We start from the raw sequence: 23,568 nt of genomic DNA, 5'->3' as shown, positions 1-23,568 counted from the left end.
GAATGCACAACAGGTTTGCCATTTTCTTAGACTTCTTAAAGTGTGCAATCGAAAGTTGGAAACGAACAATGCCGAGGCAACAGTTAAGCTGCTTGTGTAATTTTTCATTTGCATATCTTTTTAATTAGCAGCTGCATCAAAAAAGGAAGACGTCGGGGTCGGATGAGGTTCGTCAGTGTAAGATAATGGCAGCTCTACAAACGACACATCACATCCCAACACCGAGAACAAAACTGGCGGCAGATGAAAGCTAGAAGAGTACCTTCTCCTTCCACCGTGTCAACAACAGAGTTGACAAGGTGGATTACTGTCACTATGGAGGCTTGTGGGAGGTAGGGGAGGGGGGGGAGTGGGTGGAAGAGATCTTTCGTTAGTACAAATGTTTTAATCATTTGTAAAGAAAGAGAAAAAAAAAGACACATATGGAACGCACAATGGTGGCAACACTTCCCACAAATGTTGTCGTCCAAACTCTTTTTTTTTTTTTTTGTCTTTTGTGTGTCGATGCTGAATGTCTGAGGGGGTTTGATGACTGGCCACAAGACAATGGAGGAGGGCAACACAGTGGCGTATGTGTGTGGCGTGTTTGTTGTGTGTTGGAGGGGTGGAAGGAGGGTCTGGTTTTATTTGTGCAAGATAACACACAACAACAACATACTGAGATGCTAGCGGGTGCCATTGACAGTACAGATGGAAGAATCAGTGAAATTCCCCAGAGATATAAACACATTTTCAGCCCTAAACACACAGAAAAGCCTGTGTGTGTGCTTGGAAAACAAACCGAGGGAATGAGAAAATACAAAGTACCTGTTTGGAGCATTTTTATTTGAAATTTAGATTTCATTTTTGAAGGTACGGATGAAGGTTTTGATGACTTATGAGCAGCGCAATCCCCATCATGATATCCCAGAGATGAAAATGGGTAATTGGGAGTGCCATGAAAAAGAATCGGGTGAACAGAAAATATGCTTGTATACCCTTGTGATATGTTCCTTGATATTCGCCTTAAACATCCATTTGTAGCTATGTTTTGACAAAACAAAAAGAACAGACAAACAATTACAAAAGAAAATGCATGCTTGTAAATAATAATTAAAAAAAGAAAGATGCAGATGTCTGTCAAAGTCAATGATCCCATTTCTCAAGCCGATTGAGTAAGTCATCAAACTCCTTTTGAAGCTTAACTCAGGTAAGCTTGCAAGAACACAAAACAAGGTCAGATTTTGCTTCGTTTTTGTCGTATATAATCCCAGGAGAATTACACTTTACTAGCGGGTGTGATTGCTTCCGTCTGTACTGGTAGTGATTGAGAACTTACAGGCTGGACCCCGCTATTTAAAACCTTGTTCTGGATCTGTGGACCGATTTGATCCATATTGGAGCTGAAGCCCCGCAGCAAAAAGAAAGAGAAAAGAACACATGACCCCACAGCCACTACTGGGCCATCCACTCTGAGCATGCAAAGAAGAAGCGTTAGCATTTCAAATCAACACAAGACGACTGTTGCAAAATCCTGCGAGCTGATCAGACAAAAGAACACAAAAAGTAACATCTCAGAATGACATCTCATTGATTTATGTGTTATTTAATGCAGAATTTTTTCAAACTATGTTAGTTTTTTTTGTTCTGAAATGCTAAAGAGGAAGTAGTGTAGCGTGGCAGCATACCGTTATCATCGCAGGACTCTGACTGGAAGGAGCTGAGGGAATGGACCTCGGACATGCTGCCTCTGGTGTTGTAGGGGTGGCAGGCGCTGTCCTCCACAGGCTTCTTGGTCAGGCACGGATCCAAATCCACCACTTTAGCTGGAACAGGAAGCAGAGCAGGATTTAAATGTAAAGTCTCGATACTGTAATAGGTAGATTGTGATCATTAAATGTCAGAATTTTTTTGTTCCTTCCACCGCCGCTCAGAGGGAATCCAAAGGCGTCATTGGATTGTTGGGGTTCTGTTCTCTTTGTAATCCGTAAGGCAGAGACCTTACGAATTACAAACAGAGAACAGAAAACCCCACAATCCAAAGACATGCTTGGATGAGATGGGAGATGTTAAATGATTAAATGAGAGCTTACTGTCATAGTCATAGTCCCAGTTTGGCTTCTGGATGGAGTCGCTGTCTGAGACGGAGTTGGATGGAGGTGGAGGAGGCAGGTTGGGCGCTACGCTGCACACGGCCACAGTCTTCCGGTGTCCGTGCACGGAATCCGGGTTGAAGGTGCTGAACTCAGGGTGCTCCGGGATGGCCGAGCCCTCGAACGAGTTCCTGTCCAAGTTGTTCCGCGAGTCGCTGGGAATGCTGGGAGTGTAGGAGATGGGTCGCACGGGCACCTGAGGGGGGATGTCCGAGTAGATGTTTTTGTTGAGTTTGGCGTCAAAGAAAGGCCTCTGGAGGAAGGAGTGAGGCACGTTTGAACCTCCGGTATGTTTGTCGTCGTCGTCCTTTGACTTGCTGCGACAGGCCTTCTTGCGGATGATGATGAAGAGGAGGACCAGTATGAAGATACTGGACACAAACACCACGATGCCAATCACCTCCTCCAAGCCGATGTTCCAGGAGGTGGAGACGAACTCATTACTGATCGCAGCGGGGAGTTCACACATCTGTCCAGTGAAACCCAGCGAGCAGTTGCACTTATAGGAACCATAAGTGTTCTGGCACTGGCCTCCGTTGGAACACGGGTTCTTGATGCACTCGTCGACGTCACTCAGACACCTGGACAATATAGAATGATTCAGTGAGGTGTGTTGGGGGGGGGGGGGTGAAACACTGGATGCAACTGCTAAAGCAAATGATTACACTCTTCTAGTTGGAGATGTTTGATATTTTAGAGTTGATTTATACATGAAACAGCCACAACATTAAAACCACTGATAGATAAAAGTGAATAACGAGATTGTTAATGTAAAAAATAAAATAAAATAATGGAGATTTCATCTGTTGTTTTTTTCCTTTGTGGACCACATTAGACCAGGTCCAGATCAAAAACCAGTGAACTTAGATTGGTCAAGTCTGGAACAGATTGTTGTAATAAGGCTAAACACTCTTAAAAACATATTTTCACTCCGCCAAGGAGGCAGAGGCACGGTGGAGTTATGTGACGATCAGCATTGGTTTGTCTGTCTGTTTGTCCGTTAGCAACACTACTCAAAAACTGATACACAGATTTGGATGAAATTTCCAGTGAAGGTCAGAAATGACACAAGAACCAATTAATTAGATTTTGGCAGTGATGGCTTATAGTTTGGATCCACAAATTCTTTAAGGATTTCAGGCATTGGAAATGATACAAAGTACTGTGCTCTCTGAGTGCTTTTCTAGTTAGATTTGTACAACTATTTTGTTCTTCGTTAAATGTAAAAACATTGAGATTTTAATGTGTGTGTGTGTTTGTGTGTTTTTTCATTTGAACCACTTTAGACCAGGTACAGATCAGAAACCTCTAGGCCAGGGGTCGGCAAGTAGATGTGGCTTCGGGCCAAAATGTTTGTAAACAATTGAACTGCGGGCCAACCTGCGGGGGTTGCGCTCCGATTCCGTGAGGGGGGGGGATACCGCGAGCAGCGCAGCTTCTACAGCTGATCGCCGCTGTTTGGGAAACACGTCTCAATTCTGATCACAGATGTATTAAAAATGACTCCTGAGACGCACACACGTTTTGCACACACTGTTGCTCAGTGAAATCTGGCTGGTACAACCGTGCCCGACCAGTAGTGCAAACGCAGAAATGCTCGGCAGCAGCCAACCACGTAAGTTTCGTGTTGCGGTGACGGGCTGGCTTGGCTCCGTGCCAAATCAGATTTTCAAAATCATCTGGCGGGCCAGATATTATTCATGATGGGCCATTTTTGGCCCGCGGGCCGCCAGTTGCCGACCACTGCTCTAGGCTTAGATGGGTTAAATGTTGAGAACAAAACAATTTTTACTGGTGCAAACCCGATCCATAGATACTCCATTCAGGAACAAAGGGGGCCCAAGGGATCCGATGCCCCGTGTCAGACAGAACAGGACACTCACAGAGGTCCCATGTTTATGTAACAATGATCCGAGCTGTTTCGGCAGCAGGTGCAGGTGGTTTTAATGTTGTGGCTGACTGGTGTTCATTTGAACTGACGTACCTGTCTCCCTGGAAGCCGGCTTCACACTCACACACTGGACCGTCCAGACTGTCAATACACTTTCCACTGTTCTTACAGGGGTTGTCTCTGCAGTATGGCCCCAGCTGGCACCTGCAGCCAAAACAAGGTTACTCAAGCAAACCAGAAGAGAAGCATAAAGAGTCAACATCTGAAATATCTAATCAGACTCAAAGTTTTGCCTTTGGTGGTGAATTAGTAAAAGCTCCAAACAAAAGTTTTACGTTGGTGCGGGAAATTCTACTGTGCAACTTTCAGGTATTACAAATAGGGCTGAAACGATTCCTCAAGTAATTCGAATAATTGATTCCTAAAATGCCACAAGGCTTCGTTTATCAGCTATATACTTATCCTTGTTAATCAGAATAAGACAATAAGATAATCAATGGAATGCTTGGCTGAACTGCAAATTTATAAAACTCACAGTTCACAGATTTGGAAATTCCTGGTTGATATTTCATTGACATCAGCTGCTTTGATGGACAATGCTAACTTTATCTTTCTCTCCCTTTATCGTGACGTCTACAAAATGTTTTTACCCACACAGCATCAATAGTGCATGCAATGATGTGCAGTATTCATTTAATAAAGATCAGAAAGAAAACACTGCAGTACCTTTGTCCTGAGTACTGCCCTCTGCACTGGCAGTAGAAGTCATCTGCCCGAGGTACACAGGTTCCTCCGTACAGACAGGGGTTGGAGGCACAAGGACTTATTGTAATCTCACAGTGTGTGCCCATGAAAGAGGCTGGACACTTACAGAAGTATCCTGTGGAATTCAGGAAAAAAGCGAATGAGAAAAAAAACAACAACAATGAAACCATAATTCCATCACAGCGATGATAAATGATTTTTCTTTGTTTGCTTTTTTAATTAAGCCGTTGTTTTCTTCTTCAAAAAACTCAACACATCCTGCAGATGTTTTACAAATACCCTTCTGATGATGGCGAGTAATTATGGCCCCAAACCACTGGCAGGTTTGTAATGTGAAACAGATGCAGAAGTGTGGAGTTTGCATTAACAGCAAACAACACTGGCTGCCACTGCAGATTAACACAGCAGCAACAGGAACATACTAGGAATACTAATTATGACCAAACTTAAAAAGCAGAAAAAAAATGTACTTTAGGCCTGTCTCCCATAGCTAGTCACCATTAAAAGTCTGGTTCAGCTCTTTATATTTATGCTATTCCTTACCAAGAGTAACAAATAGACACGTTTGATTTGAACTTAGTGTAACAACAATAGACAATCAGAAAAACATTTAAACTTCTTAATTTAACCCCAACTTATATGAACGTACACATACTTCCTGCAGCGCCCCCTGATTTTTCTCTGGAAGGTGATGTTAAAGCAGGGGATTTTAGTGTTGGTCACACCATGAGCGTAGCTGGGTGCTGCTGCTTTTCCTGTAGTTTTTATTGACATGTTGTGGCCTTGGAGGGTACTTCTCTGTAAGTACTTCATTTGTTTGACTTTGTTTAGCTCCAGACAGCAGTTGTAGTTGTGACTTACCTTTTTCTGTTCTATTAGGCCTAATCTACCTACCAGTTATGTTCTGATTTCTGTTTGCAATTTGTGTTTTTGTTGTGGCTTTACAGTGGAAAATCAAATGAGGCTCCGTGGTTTTGAGCTAGCTATCTAAGGAGGACAGTGCACACAGTACAGAAAAAAATGGAAAAATGAGTGAGTGCAATGAGCTCAGCAGGAGGTCGCGTACCTCCATTAGGCAGCGACGTGCAGCTCCCTCCGTTGGTGCAGGGGTTGCTGGAACAACTCTCAACAGGTGCGAGTGCGCAGCCTGGAGCCACGTCCACGATGTCCTCCAGCACAGCGTGGGCTCGGTGAGCTCTGGTGTTGAGAGGCAGCTCCTGGCCGTTCAGGGTGATGGCCTCCATGCAGCCGCGGAGCCCGTTGGTGACGGGGAGGCTGCGGCCGTGCCGAGCCGAGGTGTGCTGGCGTACGTGACCGCCGAAGTAAATACTGTTGTCAAGGTTGAGGGTGCGCAGAGTGCCCGGTGCTGTGCCTGAGGCGGCGTGCACCCGGTCCAGCACCAGTTTGGCATAGTTACCGTCCACCTCCAGGGAAACGGAGTGCCACTCTCCATCGTTAACCTGAGCGCTGTGCACGGACACGAGGCCCGGACCGCTGCCACAGTCAAACTTGTACTGCAGGCGGCCGTTCACGATCTAGTTCAAATACAGAAAAGTTGGAAGAGTTGAGAGTTAGAATGTGATGAATATTCAGCTAATATCATCTCATCAGTTCTGCTCTTTGTTCCTCCCTCAGATTTAAACTCCTCAAGATTAAAACTCGCGCTAATCAAATCATCAAGTCACTGTTGCGAATCAGTTTCTGACATCCGCTTATTGGTATGCCATGACAGAACGCTGAAATTCTCATAATCACATCACACAACGTCACAGCATGAAACTCCTGTTAAAGCCTCTAAAACAAACGTAAAACTGCAGCAGATATTACATGCCAACCTGGTGCACAGAACTGTGTTGTAGTCAGCCAGGTTCTTTGTCTGGACTCTGGCATGCAGACAGCTACACCAGACAGACTCGAAAAGGAATGTGTGGAAAACTGCTTTCTGCTTCCCTCCCAGTACTAAAATAGCTCTTGTGTGTGTGTTTTTCAGCCCACCACCACATTCCCATAGTCCCTCATGTGAAAAGAGTTTTAAAATGGCTGTTTTGAACCCTTCAGCATAGTCGGTTGGTACACATCTCCGGCTGGTCTCTGGGGGAGGGGGGCAGGTCAGTTATGTGTTTATTAAGCCCTTCTGATATGGAAATGCTGGGCAGCAACACGGAGACGGTCTAAGAAATGCAGGGGGACAGTCAGCCTAGACTTTCTTATTATGCAGGATGTTATCAATTCAGTTTTTAAAAAAGGGCTGAAAGAATAAATATACCCAAGAGAGACTCAGTCTAAGCAATTTCCCTGCAGGGATTATTTAAGCAATTCTGATTTTGTTCGGCCGCGACAATAAATAGTTTACACACCTCAAGGATGCTGTAGTCAGTCCCTTTGGCATACATGACAGTGGCATGGCTGGAGAAGGTCCGGAGCCTCAGCGATAGCTTCATCAACTCCTTGTTCTCGTTCTCCATCAGATGGTATTTCACATAACCGTTTCCACCGAAAGTCAGCGAGTGGCCGTCTGAATTTAAAAGAGGCGAGGGCAAAATAGAGAAATCAGACCGTGAATGTCGTCTTCACAATATTTTCTTTAGAGGAAGTTAGAGAGAGATGGAAAGGGAAGAGCAAAAATATCTAAGATCAAAGATAAAGAGAGACTCTTACCAGAGCATTTGCCAGTTTTCCCCTCGGGACACACACAACTGTACACAATATCTCTGGGATCTGCCACACACTCCGTACCCTCGGGACAGTGGTTGTTCTCACACAGGTTGTTCACCACAGGACATCTACTGCCTGAATGCCACAAAAACCTCCACTGAGAAAGGCAGCTCTAACACACCGATAATTATTAAATATGCGTATATAAAGAGCAACCCGGGTACCTTCACACTGGCAGGTTGCGGTTCTCAGGTGTCGCGGGGTGACGAAGCTGAGCCGGGCCGTGCTGTAAGTGGACACGGCGGTTTTGTCCAGGGAGATGACCTCGTCACAGAAGTGTAACGGGCAGTCCAGACCGGCACACAACTTCTGCACCACCCGAACGATCCGGACCCCCGTCATCTCCTCGATCACAGCCGCAGAGGAGTTCAGCTTACGGAAGACGACCTGAAGAGAAAAAGATTTCAAAAAGAGGACGAGTGCTGATATGAGAACTCGATTAAATTAGACCAAATTTTATTTCCAGCCGAGTCTGCAGTGTTGTATTTTGAAAATGACTAGATGGTCACCCGTCACTTCCATCTGAGTTTCCTGCACTTGACTCTGTCAGTTTTCATGTCCGCCTTCAAATAAAGCTGTCTAAAAGCAAACAACTCTGGAGTAGTTTATTACTTTCTTACACTTGGTTAGTTTTTAAAAAAGAAAAAAGATAATGCTATGTGCACTGACTGGTCTGCATAAAACTGTCTTGCTTGAAACTGATCCGAGGGTGGAGACGACTGATTAGAGGATTAATCAGTTAGCTAAACAATTTCAATATTGATTATGCATTTTTTCTTTTTTCCAGGAACACGAGTTGATAAATCAATTAAACAATTTTAATTATTTATCAACTAGTTTGACAATTGAGGCATTTTTCATGCAAACACTATTGTACCAGTTCCCTGAAGTTACTCTCTGCTCATTAAATCCCTACAAACTCATCTCTATTTAAGTTTGTATTTAGAAGAATGGTTGATTTTTACTAATTAAACAACTGAAAGAAATCAGCCTGGGCTCTGAAACATGCTGACACACGGGAATTAATCATCAAATTTGTAATTTGCAGGTAAATAACTGCTACAGATCAGAACCTGTTTGGAAAATCTCTGTCTTCTACAATTTCTACGATGCTTTTATCCAAAGCGACGCACATCTGAGAGTAGGTACAACACAAGCAATGATCCAGTCAGGAGACAACAACCTGGATAAGAGCCATAAAACAAGTTCAAGTGTGCTAATAGGACCCTGGTGTCTACAGGCAGAACAGGAGGGAATCAGAATTGTTTTTATTTTTTATGCAGTCTGTCAAGTGCAAAGGTGTTCAGTGAAGAGCTGGTTCCTCAACAACAAAAGCAGTTTGACACAATCCGCCACAGATTTTTAAACTCTGGCTGCTCTTACCTCCTGAGACTGGTAGGGGCTGCCAGATCTCTCCAGCGTCAGCAGGACATCCAGATCTCCTTGCTCTGAAGGCTGCAGGCTCACCAACTGGACTTCACTCCTTCGAACCCCGGCGATGTTCCTCAACGCTCGCTGGAAGTTCCGCCAGTAATCCCCAATAAACTCCTCCGGGGCGATGTTTGCGAATCGCACAGCAATGGAGTTGTCCAGGGCCTGACGAGCTACTTGTCGAACGTGCACGGTGACGCCAGCAGGCGTGGTGAAGCGTCCGTCGGTCACCGTCACGTTGAGCGGGTAGTGGCCCACGTCGAGCGTCCGCAGGGCGATGACTTTACCGTCGGAAGCCGAAATCGAAAACAAGGCACCGCTCTCATCGGAGGATGAGGAGGATGAAGGGGCGAGGCTGTAGGTGAGAGTGTCGTAGATGTCCTGGTCAGTGGCGTGGACCTTACCGAGGACTCCTCCAGGGTATTCATCACCGGCAGTGGAGACAAAAATGTCCAACGGAAGGATGGCTGGAGGGTAAACGCTCTCTTCTATGATACGCACGCTGATGAAGGCGCTGGAGAACAGCTGAGGTTTGCCGTTGTCTGACACCTGAACATGGGAAAAGAGGAGTTTTATTTTTACTTCCAACAGCAGAGGGCAATCAAGCTCTTGTTCACTGCTCATATCCTTAACAGCATCTCCATATTGTAGATTCACCAGATATTAAAGCCAACAAAACGTTTCTAAGTGCATACATTGTAACATTCGCACTTTCACTGTGGTGGTCATTGGTTCTGCAAGAAACAACACGATGACTCAAATCTCAGGGCGCATCACGTGAGCAGCAAGACATCACACTTACATTTCATGTCCCATCTGCCCACTCATTTTTTCTCTGTTCTTTCCTCTAAGGTGACACGTGATCGAGCTAAATCAAAGCAAAAGTCTTTCATTCCTGCTCCGCCTGTGAGATGCACTCTGATGCAGCTGCTTCACTTCAATTCAGCATCTTATATGATGGGGTTTGCAGCCCAACAAGCTGCATTTAGAATCCATGTGGAGGTCTTAAAGGACGGAGAGGCACACAGGAACATTGACAGAAAGGAGGGAAGGCAAATACGGCACATTACCGTGGCCTGACCGTTCAATCAATACACCCTCTGAGCTCTGGTTCTTTGTCAGTGCTGTGACTTACCTGTGCTTCGAGCAGGTAGTTTTCTTTGCTCTTTCTGCTCAGCACCCCCACGGCCAACAGAGCTCCCTGCTGGTTGATGTGGAAAGCGTCGCCCTCATTCCCATTCACGATGGCAAAGGTGAAAGGCGGGCCGTTGTGAGAAGCATCCCGATCCGTTACGGTGAACTGAAGAACACTTGTGCCCTTTGGTCGGTTCTCCTGCAGGAATCAAAAGAGGTGTGTTTACTGTTTGTGGTGAGGAGGAGGTTGTCATGAAGGTTTTCAGAAGGTAAAACATTCTCTCACAGAACACAGCTCTGCTGCAACAATGACTGTCAGAATCAAAATTCATGAAATGGCCACTTGAGCAGTTTTTTTTTTTCAAACCTGAAAAACAAACTCTTCAACTTTTTTTTTTTACGTAAATAACATGACAACCCAGGATCAGGTTTTAAAGACGTGCTATCTACAAACAAAAATCACCAGAATTATTGTATTCATTGGAGTCACACACTGTAAAAACTTTGCAATGCTCCTTGAACTCCTCGTCTGCAACATGCCATGCCACAGCACAAAACCAAATCTAGGCATTCATTAAATGACCTAAACAATTTTTTTTTTGTATTTTCAGCTCGAAAAACAAACACTTTAATGCTTTTTCAAACAAATAACATGAAAATCCATCGGCAGGTTCGAAAGACATTCTATCTATAAACAAAAATCACCACTTAATTGGAGCCAGACACTAAAAACTTTCCAGCGGCCCTTGAACTACTCATCTGCAACATGCCATTCCACAGCACAAGATCAGATCAAGGCGTTCATTAAATGGCCACCTGGACAATTGATGTGTTTTTTTCAGCTATAAAAACAAACTGTTCAACTCGTTTCTAACGTGAATAACATGAACACCCACTAGCAGGGTTGAAAGACGGGCTTTCCATAAACAAAAATCACCAGAAATTGCACTATGTATTGAAGCCAGACACTGTAAAAACTTTCCAATTACTCTTGAACTACTCATCTGTAACACATTCCGCAGCACAAGAACAAATCGAGGCGTTCGTCAAATGGCCACTTAGACAATTATTGTCAGCTCGAAAAACAAACTCTTTGATGCTTTTTCATAAGCGTCAATAACATGAAAACCCACTAGCAGGTTTGTGTTATCTATAAACAAAAATCACCAAAATGACACTATTTATTCATTAAATGGCCACGTGGACATTTTTTTTCTTTCAAAGTAGAAAAACAAACTACCTCTTTTTTTTTCACCAAGAAACATGCAAACCCGCTACCAGGCGTGAAAGATACCCCATCTGTAAACAAAAATCTAACTCAAAATTACACCATTGACTGGAGCTAGAACCTGTAAAAACTTTGTCCTTGAACTACTCATCTGCAACATGCCTTTCTGCAGGACAAGCTGACCAAATCTAGGCTTAAAATTAGACTTACATGACTTTATTAATCCCTGGAAAGAAAGTAAGCTGTTACAACGGCATGGATATTCAATAAAGAGGTAAACAATAAGACAGAATATTAGAGTGTAAAGTGAAGGTAAAATAAAGTCAAATTAGGTGAAATACTATAAAAACACAAAATATAGAGAAAATCAATAGAATATACAAGTGTAATTATTTTTTGTAAGAATACAGAAATGTGCAAATAAGAATGTGTTTGGATTTGGAAATGACATAAGAAGATGACGATAGTGTAGATTTGTTCTCTTGAATCGCAATAACGGTAATTTTGTGCAATCATTTCGTTTATATATGGCAGAATACTTTCAAAACTCATGACATTGCCACCAACCTCAGCTAGAATGCTATCACGCTAACATGCTCCACTGAGACGGTAAAACTCGGTAAACATCAGCATCGTCGCTGCCCGCCTGCTGTGTTTAAGTACAGCTCTACTTTTATGAATCTGGCACTGATGTTTGTCAGTCGTCCTTGTCTAGCAGCTTGTACACAGCGCTGTGGCTGAGCCTCTGATGAGTAACAGTAAAAGAGGCCGTGTCAGTTTTTATGGGCGAGGCTTCGTCTTTGTTTTTCCGTCCCTGAATGGGCTTCACATCTGTCCCTTCTGTTGACTCTTTCATGTCCTCACTACAAACTCACTTTTATTCCAAAGCGTTGACACAAACTATTGATCTTTCTGCTGGTGCGTACAGTATTCGCATGCTCTTGTGTTCTTACTTGCTCTGTTTTGGTGGGATTTAATGCTACACTTTGATCAGGGCTTCGTGTTTCGTAAATTAAAGTCAGTGAGGATGCAGAACTGCGCTTCATCCTCAGGAACTTCGGCTGTTTGTGCCTCCTCGCAGTATCTTTGAAATTGATCTTTTTTTTTTTGGTTTTCTAAATAGACAGGAAAATTGGAAACAATTCATCTTCCCTCCTACCTTTGGAGTCACACTTTTTTTTTTCTTTTTATCTCCAGAACTGGAACACAGATACATCTCCTTTTCATTTTTTGTAATTCATACACTTCCCCTCACTCCAGCTCTCGCAGCCTTTATCAGCTTAATATCTTCCACCTCCCTCAGTTCTCTCCTGCTTTACAGTCCTTTCCTTCCATTCCCTATTTGCATTTTCATACTTAAAATGCACCGCCTGTCTTTCAGTCCCCTCACCCGCCTCTTTTCTTACCTCTGTTCTCGCTCCATCCTCCTACTTGCTTCTTGACATTCTAGTCGCGGTCTCCCATTATTTCTCCCTGTTAATCCCCCCTCTCTGTGTCCACTGCAATCCCCCCCTGCACCGCCCTCCTCTCTTTCTTCCATTCTCTCTCCACCCTGAATCAGTTATCTGTACTGACCCCTTTCTACCCCCCCTCTCACCTGGATGATGAGGCTGTAGTTGGCCTGGGAGAAAAGAGGCGGGTTATCGTTGACGTCTGAGATGTCGATGTTGATCATGGCGCTGCTGGAGAGAGGGGGCACCCCGTTGTCTGAGGCTACCACCATGAGAGTGTACCCTGATGTCTGAGAGAAAGAGAGGAGAAAGGGGGAGTTACCATCCATACAGGCAAAGCTGCTTTTGTAAGCAATAATGCAGCTGAGATCGGTAAACAAGCCTCCCTATTAGGCCTGACATGACTCTGATTGGATTCTGCATAGACTGCAATTAGTTCCTCGGTGGATTAAACTGTATGCGAACAGTCAGCATTGTATCCGACGTTTCTCTTACTCGCTCTCTGTCCAGCTGGCGAGCGACTTTAAGCTCTCCTCTGGCCGGATCAATGGTGAAGGGGCTGCCTTGGTTACCGTCCACGATGGAGTAGCGCACGTGATTGTAAGAAGGTCCATCAATGTCCTCGGCCATCACCTTAAAAATCAGTCAGACATGAAAACCACAATCAATCAACCAACGATCCGTCAAAAAGAGCTGTTTGGGTGTGATTATTATGCAAAGACAGACAAAACCCTACTTTCTCAATCAGCTTTTTACGAAATGAACACAATATTTGCTAAATTTAAAAGAAATCCACTAATCTGAAGTGAAACTAACTGGACAGATGTCGTCACACTTCTATCAGCCAATCAGGATTTGGCAATATTTGAATATAAATTTGGTGAATACTCGAGCCATTTTATGAACTTCATCTTTGACTGTTTATTTAAAGTTGCATGGAAATTCTTTGGATTTGAATTCAAGCTTTTTACAAGCTTTAAAGCTGAATTAGAACAGATCATTATCCGCGACAGTTCTGGAAAAAAAATTAAATGTTTTAGTGAAGTTTTAAGCAAAAAGGTTTAAAATTCTAGCTCTGACACTGTCTCAGATCTTCTGTTTGTATTTTATATGGGAATAAATAATAAATTATAGTAATAAATAAAACTTCTTCTGTTTCGATTTTTTAATGTTGGTCACCTTAAAACAACATTTTTGACCTTGATTTTTCATCATTTTTCTAATATTTCATTGACAAAACTACTGTAAGAATATCTTTGTAATTGCACATGTACAACGAAATTGTATGAAAACATGTTTGGAAAGTGCAAAAAAAACAGTAAAATGCAACATTTAGAGGTATGTAATAAAATGAATGAACAAATTAATGTAAAAATGCTTCTTATTAACTATAAAAAGAAAATATTCTAAACATGAAAGACAAGAAAAGAACAACGTACCACCGACACAAGACATTTGATTACGCATTTCAAATTTTGGCAGTGGGACGGAAACTATGGATCAATAATTGATATATCAAGAAAAGCTGTCTATTTAATCATAAATTTCAAAAATATTGTTAGCTGTAGCCTTCCTCTTGCAATATCATATCAGTTTGTTCCCTGCAGCCTCCTCCACACATGAACACGGTCCTAAAACCCACCAGCCGTCACATATTGAAAGGGATCCCTGGGGAAATCAGCAGACAGTGAAGATTTACAAGTATGAGACAATGGCAGGTATTAAAATCTAATTTTCCAATGGATAATTTATATCCAGGTACATTAGATGCGCAGATAAATGGCCGTAAGTGGAGATCTTTTTACAAGGGGAGGGCAGAAATCGATGGGAACAAAAGGCTGAAAAGGCCTTATCTTGGGCGCTGGCTTAATGAGTCGAATGCCTTTTAATTAAACTGTTTGAGCATGTGTGTCAGATAGAGCACCAGAACAGGGGTGCAGTGAGCATGAAGAGCACTGGTCCTAATTTAGCTGTTCCACCAGATGGCGATTTGCCACAGGTGCAGATATGTGATAGTGTATTCAGTGAGTAATGGGCAGAGAGGAGAAAGGCTGCGAGGGAGTAAATGAACGGCTGAGTGAGAAGGTGAGCAAAGTGACAGATTGAGCTGGAGGAAAGTTAAGACAAGGAGATGAAAAATGTCTCCCACCCTGCATGTGGTTTTATAGTAATTACAGGTTATTTCCCCCAGCAAGCACCTGCTGTTTACAAAAATGTCCCTGAAGGCAGCGCGGGCATTCTTACCGCCATCACTGTCTTTCCGAGTTCAGTGTCCTCGCTGATGACAGTCGTGTAGACGTCCTGGCTGAAGACGGGTCTGTTGTCATTGACATCCGTCAGGTTGATGTTCACGGTAGCCATGTCACTGAGCGGTGGGGATCCGCCATCTGTAGCCTCTATGGTAATGTAGTATTCATGGGAAACCTCGTAGTCCAGCGGCTCAATCACGAAGATGTCACCTGAGGACAAAGCGACGGCAGTGAGACAGGAGACTGATACTGTAGCACATTAAGAAAAAAAAATCAACATGACACCCACTGCTTTTTTATTTTTATCCACTGAATCCGCAGCTTTGTTTTGCAGAGGAGTAACCTGCTGCAAATATGGCCTTTTGTTGCTCCTGTCGTGAGTTTTGTCAGCTGGTTTGTTCACCTGCATGCAAACATTTTCCGCTCAGATTCGCCTTAAACCGCAAGTCAAATCGTCTCCCATCACTGACTGTCATTTGTCATTCAAAAATCAAGCTGGTCTCCGCCACGCTGCCTATCATCAATGCTTGATTTCACTTGGAAATATCTGTGAATAGGTCAAAGTGTTAGGGCGTGCTCTGTGATACTGCTACTTTTTGGCTGTTTGTTCCAAAGGCAATATATCATGACGGTGCTAAAACTGGAATGCAGGCTGTTAAGATGCAACAAAAGCATGATTTTAACCTCATTCATGTTATTTTTACAGAAATATGCGCAGAAATTTTGCACTAAACTGTTGTCATTGGGTGTAAGCTCGACATAGTAACAACTATGACACAGATCAGAATGAGAGCTAAACTGCTGTCGATTTTAAACACCCCAGATCATCCTTTGCATGTGGAAATCATCTCCCAGGGGAGCTCCTTCAGCAACATGCTGCTCTCACAGGCCTGCTCCACAGAAAGATTCACGAAGTCTTCTATTCCCACCAGACTCCATAATGTCTCAGTGGGGGGCAGAGTGAAGTTAGGGGACAGTCAGCCTTAGCCTTAGTCACAGCGGTCATAACAATTTGCACTTTTAATGCACTTTATATTCTGGATTTTTACTCCGTTAAGCAATGTGATGATCGGACGATTTGTCTGTCGGTCTGTTTGTTAGCAACACTGCCCAAAAACGGACGAACAGATTTGGATGAGATTTTAATGGAAGGTCAGAAATGACACAAGGATCATCTAATTAGATTTTGGCAGTGATGCGGCTGGATCCATGGATTTGGTAAGGATTTCTGGATTGCGATATAGCGACACGGCGTCACTGTAACTATGACAAGTGAACACTGCATCAGCTGCCTGCTGACAATCACATGATTGCGATCCTACTATAAATTGACCGTTGTGGATTTATTGGGACTTATCTGTTGGAAATGATACAAGGAACAATTGATTAAACATTGGGGGTGTTTCTGACATTTCTGCCCTCTGATTGGTTCCCTTGTCTCGACCAACTCCTCTTCTTCCTCCTCGTAATTCTCTTCCCCATTACTGTTTATGCCATTTCTATCACTTCCCTCCTTTCTCTGTCCTTCTTGGTGTTTTACTTAATTCTGTTCAATGTTCTCTTCAACTGCAACTACTTTGTGCACTGTATTACTTTGCTGCTTCGTCTGCCAAATGTGTGGTTGTGACTGGATGACTATAATTTACCAGAATCTATCTATGAAGAAACTTAAAAGGACTGTATGAAAAAAGTTTGTGCTACCACATACCAGTACGTGAATCGACGCTGAACATGCCGTGCTCGTTCCCGCTGATGATGCTGTACGAAATCTCTCCATTGGCGTCTGTGTCCCTGCTGGCCGCCTGCACTCTCACAACTTGCGTACCCACTGCCATATCCTCGGACACGGTAGCTGTGTATTCGCGGTGCTCAAACACTGGCGGATTGTCGTTGATGTCCAGGACTGAAAGCACCACCTGGCACACCGAGGACAGACGTGGCGAGCCCTTGTCGCTGGCTCGGGCCTTCAGCTCGTACACCGACTGCACCTCGCGGTCCAGAGGACGCTCCAGGCTCATCACACCGGTGTGCTCGTCGATTGAGAAAAATCCATCGGCGGAATCGACCAGTGAGTAGACGATGTCGCTATTGAGACCTAGAATTACCAAAAAAAAAGGATGATTCAGGTTTTTTGCAGCATAAATGTTTCATTTCCTGTTTACAACCTGTATAAGTATCTAAGCTCTCGTGTTGCCTGCCCTCCCACCCACATCTCAGAGTATAAAGTTAACATAAACAATAAGAAACGTGGCCACATCAACAGAAATACTCCCTTCAGTAAAGCATATCGATTCTTATATTGATGTATTGATTTTTAAGTGATTAAAACCGTCACCTCCCATCCTCATTCCAAAACATCCATCTTTCACACAGCCTCTGATAAACAGGAGCTGTGAACGTCTGATCCATGCAAGCCTCGTAACTCACAGTCCTCCCACAAGCAAGACGTTCCCAGAAACAAGACAGAGACGGATCACAATAATAATCATAACGCTCTTCTGCAGGTGGACTCCATTTGGACGGCGCTATTATATTCCCATTTATCAGGTAAGTGGCCCCATCCTCTGTGGATCTCATTATCATGCCGGAGAGCCTACCTGGGGGAATCCTGTTTATGTGGTTTCTCATCACTTTCATCTGCTCTGATCATCTTTGAGATGATTGCTTAATGGCGGATAAGTGAAATGTGATTGGTAATAGTGACTTACACACAGGTAGCTGTCATTATACTGTCCCGGGGCTGGAGGGTTTAACGTAAAGCAGAACTGGAACATTTATTCAATTTATCAATTAGTCAATTGACAAAACTGCAAAATCTAACTGCAATTTCTTTAAAATGTCCTAGAAAGAAGATAATTTTTTTTAAAAACACTAGTTATGGCTCTAATTTAAAGACAACATTGCACAGCTTATTATTCATTTAATCTCTTCATTGTCTGCCCACCAGTCTTCATTACAGACAGATTTCATTTTGTTGACACATCCATTGGCACTTTCAGACATATTTCCTAACCTTGCGGGGGCAGATTTGCGAAGAACATATGGATCAGGGAGCAACGAGGGGAATAATAATTTTCTCTACACACTGTTTACAGGTCGACTGGTTGATTCATTTCCTGTCATTCAACCAAACTCCCACTGATCGGATGATCTCCTGTGCTACTTTCATCAGTGAGACTATTTTTGGAACAGAACCACCTCTGAACACCCCTGTGTTTCCACAATTTAGAATCTGACCCAACTTAATCGTGGTCTCGCTTATTTATCGTTTATTTAACAATTACTCAGAGTGGGCTCCAAGCTAATCAAAGTCAAGGAAGTCGTCGGTGTGGCTGCAGTTTGCATATCACAGCTCAACACCCACACATGGCAGATCAACCAACAGCAGCAGAAGATGTGAAACATACTCCTCAGCAGCTCTTGTGCTGGGATCATGAGCTGATATCGTTCTATTTTCAAAAATCATATGAATAAGGGTGGGTGCACGCAGGTCTGTTATCATTTCAGTATAAAACATTGAATAGGCTAAGGCTGCCAGGCAGAGCGCACTCAGTGTCCGATTCAGTTCATCTCGAGATAATGTGCAGACCCACTGGTTAAGGAGCAGGCGACCAATAATTTCCCGAGTTTACTACAGCCCTAAAAAACTCCACTTTTAAAAAGAGCACATAGCAGGGCAGTGCAAGGGGAGAGGAGAGACGCTTGGATCCAGTGATAAAGGACAAAGCAGAATCAGAGAAGGAATTTCGAAGTTTATCACAGATCAAGGGCACCAGTCTGGGTCTGTCTCTCTGTCTGGTTCATATTCATAACACAGTGATAAGTGCTGCCTCTCAGAGATTGGAACAGCAGGGTGAACTAGGGAGCAGCGATGTGGGTAAGTATCAAACATTATAGAAGGATCATAGATTCTGTGGCACACAGCAACCAGCGCCAAGAGCAAGTCCACTCAGAGATACACAGAGGCAAATATGGGAGATAAAGCAACTCTTTTCTCTTAGGAGGAGGGCTACATTAGGCTTTGCATTTTGATGGTTGGCTGCAAAGACAGTCGACTGAAGCCTGAGTGAACTGGGTCAAAGCTACAACGCCTTTTTTTTTTTTTGTACACTCTGCATGTCTGTTTGGGACTTGCTAGCTGTGCTTCAAGCTTGCAACTAAATCAAAAAATACTAGACAGACACAAAAAATAACTCGTGATGTGTGCAATGCCCCTGCGTGTGAGAGAAATCCTGATCACATCCCTCTCTGCCTTCACTCCGTGTAACTCTAAATAATTATTGCCTCAGGCTAAACTACAGGGCGCACCTTTTTTCCTCCACCCTTCCTTCAAGTACCCTTATCCTTGATATTCAAAATGTGAAGCAAATTTTGTGCCAGTAAAGCCTCCGGGAAGAAATGTCTTAATGCTAACTCTTTCCTTTCACCATTTAACGCTGGAGCATCCTTTTCATTCTGTCAAGCTGTCAGTCCGGCCAAAAACAGGGAAATAGAAAGAGACAGTGTCGATTCTCTGTCAGTTAAAAGGCTGAAACGGTTCTTCAAGCTAGCGTGTCCTGCTTCACTAAACTTACGGTGCAATTTGGAAAGGCAGGTCTGCCGGTTTCCTGAAGAAAAAAAAATGTCTCCAGGAGTTCAAATGACTGTTAAACTGCACGGTTTAAGCTCTCAGACCCATCCATGTGTGAGCCTCCTAGTGATTGGCAATGTTTGCTGAAAGGAGGAGACGCCGGAGATAAATATGTGGCCCTGTGGCTTTGCACCAGGCAAATGGAACATTGCAATCATCCCTTTTGAGAATTCAGCTTAAAGAGAGAAGAATTTCATTAGAGTGTAATGGAGCTTTTAATTTGAGGGGTTGATCATTCATGAAATTTCACATTGTTATCCCTCCCTCTTGCCATTTAGTGTAATGCAGACCCACAATGGAAAGATAATAACCTGCGCACGGCCGGTCAGCACTCAGCCGAGATGCATATGCATACATCACGATCCGAAAAACTCTTCATAAAGTCTATTCTTAAACCACAAGTGCATGCTATTTTATCACGAGCAATGCACTGGATAGCTCTCAATGACAATCTAAGAACATTGTACAGGCATTTGTGAGCTTACTGTCCTAGAATTAAGCCCTCCAAACAGATCAAAATCAAAACATCCTTTTTCCACAACGAATGAGCAGTAGAAGGATTTGAAGAGTTTTCTTTCTGAACAAAATGTTTAATATAAAATCCCCAGCGTTGATTAAATGGTCAATTAAATCTTCTCCTCTTCCATTTGCTAAAACGTTTCCTTAACGCTGCAACTGCGTGGCCAAGCTTTAGATTTCTCCAAATGCTGACACAGTACGAAGCTGCAGAGAGACTCACACTCAGCATTTAAAGAGATTGGAAGATGGAGTCTTAGTTTTTTTATGTCTCAAGTCACAAGAGCTGATGATCCATGTCATCCTCATGGATCGATGAAGAGGAAGACTCTGACTTTCCTGAGACGTATTTTTATGAACCTTAAAACCTTCTCCCGGGGTTCCTTTTTTGGAAACGTAGCATTAAAGTTAGCTTCGTAAGTCATCCTTTAATGCAGCAAAATGGAGGCTTAGTGGCAAGAAATGAGAAGCCTGTGTTTGTCTACTCCTGCCAGATAAGAAGGACCCTCCGTTTTGACAGGTTCTATGTATTTTGAGTGGTACATCTGTCCTATTATTGGAAGCTGCATATGTGACGTGTGACAAGGCAAAGCTTAGCAGGTGTAGCAACTGAGTCAACTGCAAACTGACAGTTGCTGCCTTCAAATATGAATCACTTGTCTTGTTCACAGATATGCAGCTTTAAATATATATGGATAAAACTAATTTGCATATCCAAACTGAGCTCAAACAGAAGGCAAAACAAACGCAGTACAGCTGGACTATTCTTTAAAGCAATCTTCAAACTGCTGCAGACTTCCCACTAAGAATACTCTTGTATGTAAGAGAATCCATCACAGTCAGTAATGGCGTCCACCTGCCTACTATATATTATGTTTTAGGTAATGGACTGATGTAGTTTCCTGTTGGATGATCATGGAAGAGCTGTGCCTGAATAAAACTGCTCACCTGTATCAACATCATTTGCCTGCAGTTTTGCCACAAATGTGCCGGTCTCTGTGTTCTCGAACACTGTGATGGTGTAGGGATCGGACGAGAACTGCGGCAAGTTGTCGTTGACGTCTTCCACGGCGATGTGGATGTCGGCTTCGCAGTAGCGCCCTCCTCCATCCACCGCCCGCACTTTAAACCTGTGCTCATCTCGGTCCTCTCGGTCCAGGGGCTGCAAGGTCTTCAACTCCCCTGAGGGTAAGGCAGAACAATTCTCAGAGAAATGCAAAAACAATGACATAGATTGTTAAGCGATGTAAATGGATGTCATTTTAGTAACCACAGAACAGCGTTTCGAATTGCAATGAATCAAAATATTGAGTTTCTGTATAAGAGAGCAAACCTCGTCCACTCTGAAGCACTGTAACGCTCTTATTTACTGTCTGCTACCAAGCGAAAAGCATCCAAACAACTCATGGCTTTCAAGCGAGAGAGAGAGAGAGAGGACCAAATAAGTAATTGAGCACAACAGTAGGGAGAGAATGGTGAAGAGAAGTGGGGTGATGAAGGAAAACATTAGAGTTGGCAGCTAAAAGCAGCTTGGAAGTGTCCTGGGATGTGTGGCAGCCAACATTACCACAACCTCTCTGGAAAACGCCGGAGGCTCTTGGCGGTCTTCATCAGCAATAATCCTACTTGTCTGCACCGAAAAAGAAAATAACATTCTCTCCCTCATCGTAACAGTAGCGCGGCTGCTGGAAACTCAATATTGAGGGTTGCCAAAAGACAGCTGGATTGAATTGTTGCCTTATTGTCTGTGTTGGTGTCAGCCTCAGCATAACACGGCTGGAGGTTCTCTGCAACACCAGGTGCATTATGGCTGTTAGAATCGACTGGGTGAGTTTGTTTTATCCGTTGACGTTGCATATATTTTGAAAGCTGGTTGGTTTTAATTCATTTGCATTGAGTTTTTTTCTGTTTTCTTATTTTTTTTCTCTCCCAGGAGCCAGATGCAATGTCTGATTTAGAGGGTCTCCCAGAAGAAATTATTAGCAGGCAGTAAGTGTAGCAGCCATAAATTCAATATAAGTGTTCAACTCCGTACTTTAGTACCACTGTGGGTCTTTCAGTTGCCCTGCAGGGAAATGTACTTAGCTCTTTTAAAAATGAATAAGTAAATAACAACTGGACGCAAGAAAACTATCTTTCTTTGACAGCAGCTGGCAATTATTCACATGCACAGAAACACACACACAAAAACAATAGTGTCTTACACAAAGATCACAGTTCTCATGCAGAATGTAAAACTGCTGCCATGCCGAGCTGTCTTTTTGATTATGCGACTCGAAGCAGAGGGCCAAGAGTGTTTCATGTGAGACTTTAACAGGAGTGTCCCACATACTGATTCCTAACAAGCAGAGTAACCTCCAGCACAGCTGCAATCAAACCAAACTCGCTGACTGTGGACACAGATGGATTCATAAAGGAAAGACAAATTGTTCCTATAAAGCATAACACTCGCTAGTAGATGTCATGATTTTCCACTGACCACCAAACCTCACACCACAACTGCTCTTTTTACAGAATGGTATTTGAAAAAAATGCCTGTTGCCACACAGATACACACCTGTGTCAGAGTCAATGATGAACAATTCTGATCCAACTCCCTGGAGCTCATAAGAGATCTGGGCATTTGAGCGGATGTCAGCGTCCGTGGCAGAGACCTGCAAGATGAGCCTGCCAGCAGGGGAGTCCTCTGGGACACTTTCACTGTACAAGGACTGGAGGACAGACGGAGCGGGAGGGAAATGGACGAGGGAAGAAATTAAAGTGAATACCAAGGAGAAAACAGAGCACCACAAACAGAAATTAAGGGCTGAAATTACAGCAAAGTAGACTTTACCTTTTCGCATACTGGGCTGTTGTCATTGGCATCCAGCACCTTGACCTCCACGACGGCTTTGGCGGTGAAGATGCCGTCGCTGGCAGTAATGTTAAGGAGATAATTGTCCTTCTCTTCACGGTCCAAAGGCTTCCTGACAGAGACCTTCCATTCGTTCTGAATGTGCTCAATGGCAAATTGGCCGAGAGGGTCGCCTCCTGTTTGGTGTTAAAAAGAAATACATCACTTCAGCAACCTGAGGCAATAAACAGATACAACGGATTTGCCCTCAATTATTCCATTAAATATCAGTAAATAATTGCTAAATCCATCATTTAAGCATTCGCTGTTGCTTCAAAATGCCATTCCTGATTCCTAAATCAAACTGTTTCTACATAAGCAGTTCTGTAAACCAAGAAACAGAAATGAACAGATGATGGTGCCAGTTTCTCATTCCTCTTGATAATTCCTGACTTGGCACAGTTTTTCACAATTGCTAATTAGCGCCAGAGGAAGTATTTCCCCGAGTCTATTTCAACGCATTATTCAGATAATTATACATTCTGTAGTATAATGACCTAAATATTTGCCTAGAGCTTGAGCAGATTAGGCGA

At 43.3% G+C, this 23,568-nt stretch overlaps 1 protein-coding gene across 12 annotated transcripts in view; it reads right to left on the bottom strand.

The window, feature by feature from the left end:
* The window catches only part of fat1a (FAT atypical cadherin 1a), an 87,970-nt gene that overhangs the window by 3,735 nt on the left and 60,667 nt on the right, over nucleotides 1-23,568 (bottom strand). For 4 of the 12 annotated variants that reach the window (XM_051945729.1, XM_051945730.1, XM_051945728.1 and 1 more), the window contains 18 exons: nucleotides 22,976-23,172; nucleotides 22,700-22,853; nucleotides 21,091-21,324; nucleotides 16,705-17,091; nucleotides 14,992-15,206; nucleotides 13,243-13,380; nucleotides 12,894-13,037; nucleotides 10,070-10,267; nucleotides 8,887-9,483; nucleotides 7,668-7,890; nucleotides 7,447-7,578; nucleotides 7,146-7,303; nucleotides 5,855-6,323; nucleotides 4,750-4,903; nucleotides 4,117-4,227; nucleotides 2,073-2,713; nucleotides 1,668-1,805; nucleotides 263-322 (listed from right to left, as the gene is read on the bottom strand). In XM_051945729.1, the coding sequence (XP_051801689.1) occupies nucleotides 263-322; nucleotides 1,668-1,805; nucleotides 2,073-2,713; nucleotides 4,117-4,227; nucleotides 4,750-4,903; nucleotides 5,855-6,323; nucleotides 7,146-7,303; nucleotides 7,447-7,578; nucleotides 7,668-7,890; nucleotides 8,887-9,483; nucleotides 10,070-10,267; nucleotides 12,894-13,037; nucleotides 13,243-13,380; nucleotides 14,992-15,206; nucleotides 16,705-17,091; nucleotides 21,091-21,324; nucleotides 22,700-22,853; nucleotides 22,976-23,172 (4,350 nt within the window). The other 8 variants (XM_051945731.1, XM_051945733.1, XM_051945734.1 and 5 more) reach the window with 6 other exon arrangements.

Source organism: Acanthochromis polyacanthus, chromosome 3 (genome assembly GCF_021347895.1).
Source record: "Acanthochromis polyacanthus isolate Apoly-LR-REF ecotype Palm Island chromosome 3, KAUST_Apoly_ChrSc, whole genome shotgun sequence".
Lineage (NCBI taxonomy): Eukaryota > Metazoa > Chordata > Actinopteri > Pomacentridae > Acanthochromis > Acanthochromis polyacanthus.
This window is presented reverse-complemented; position numbering and strand designations above follow the sequence as displayed.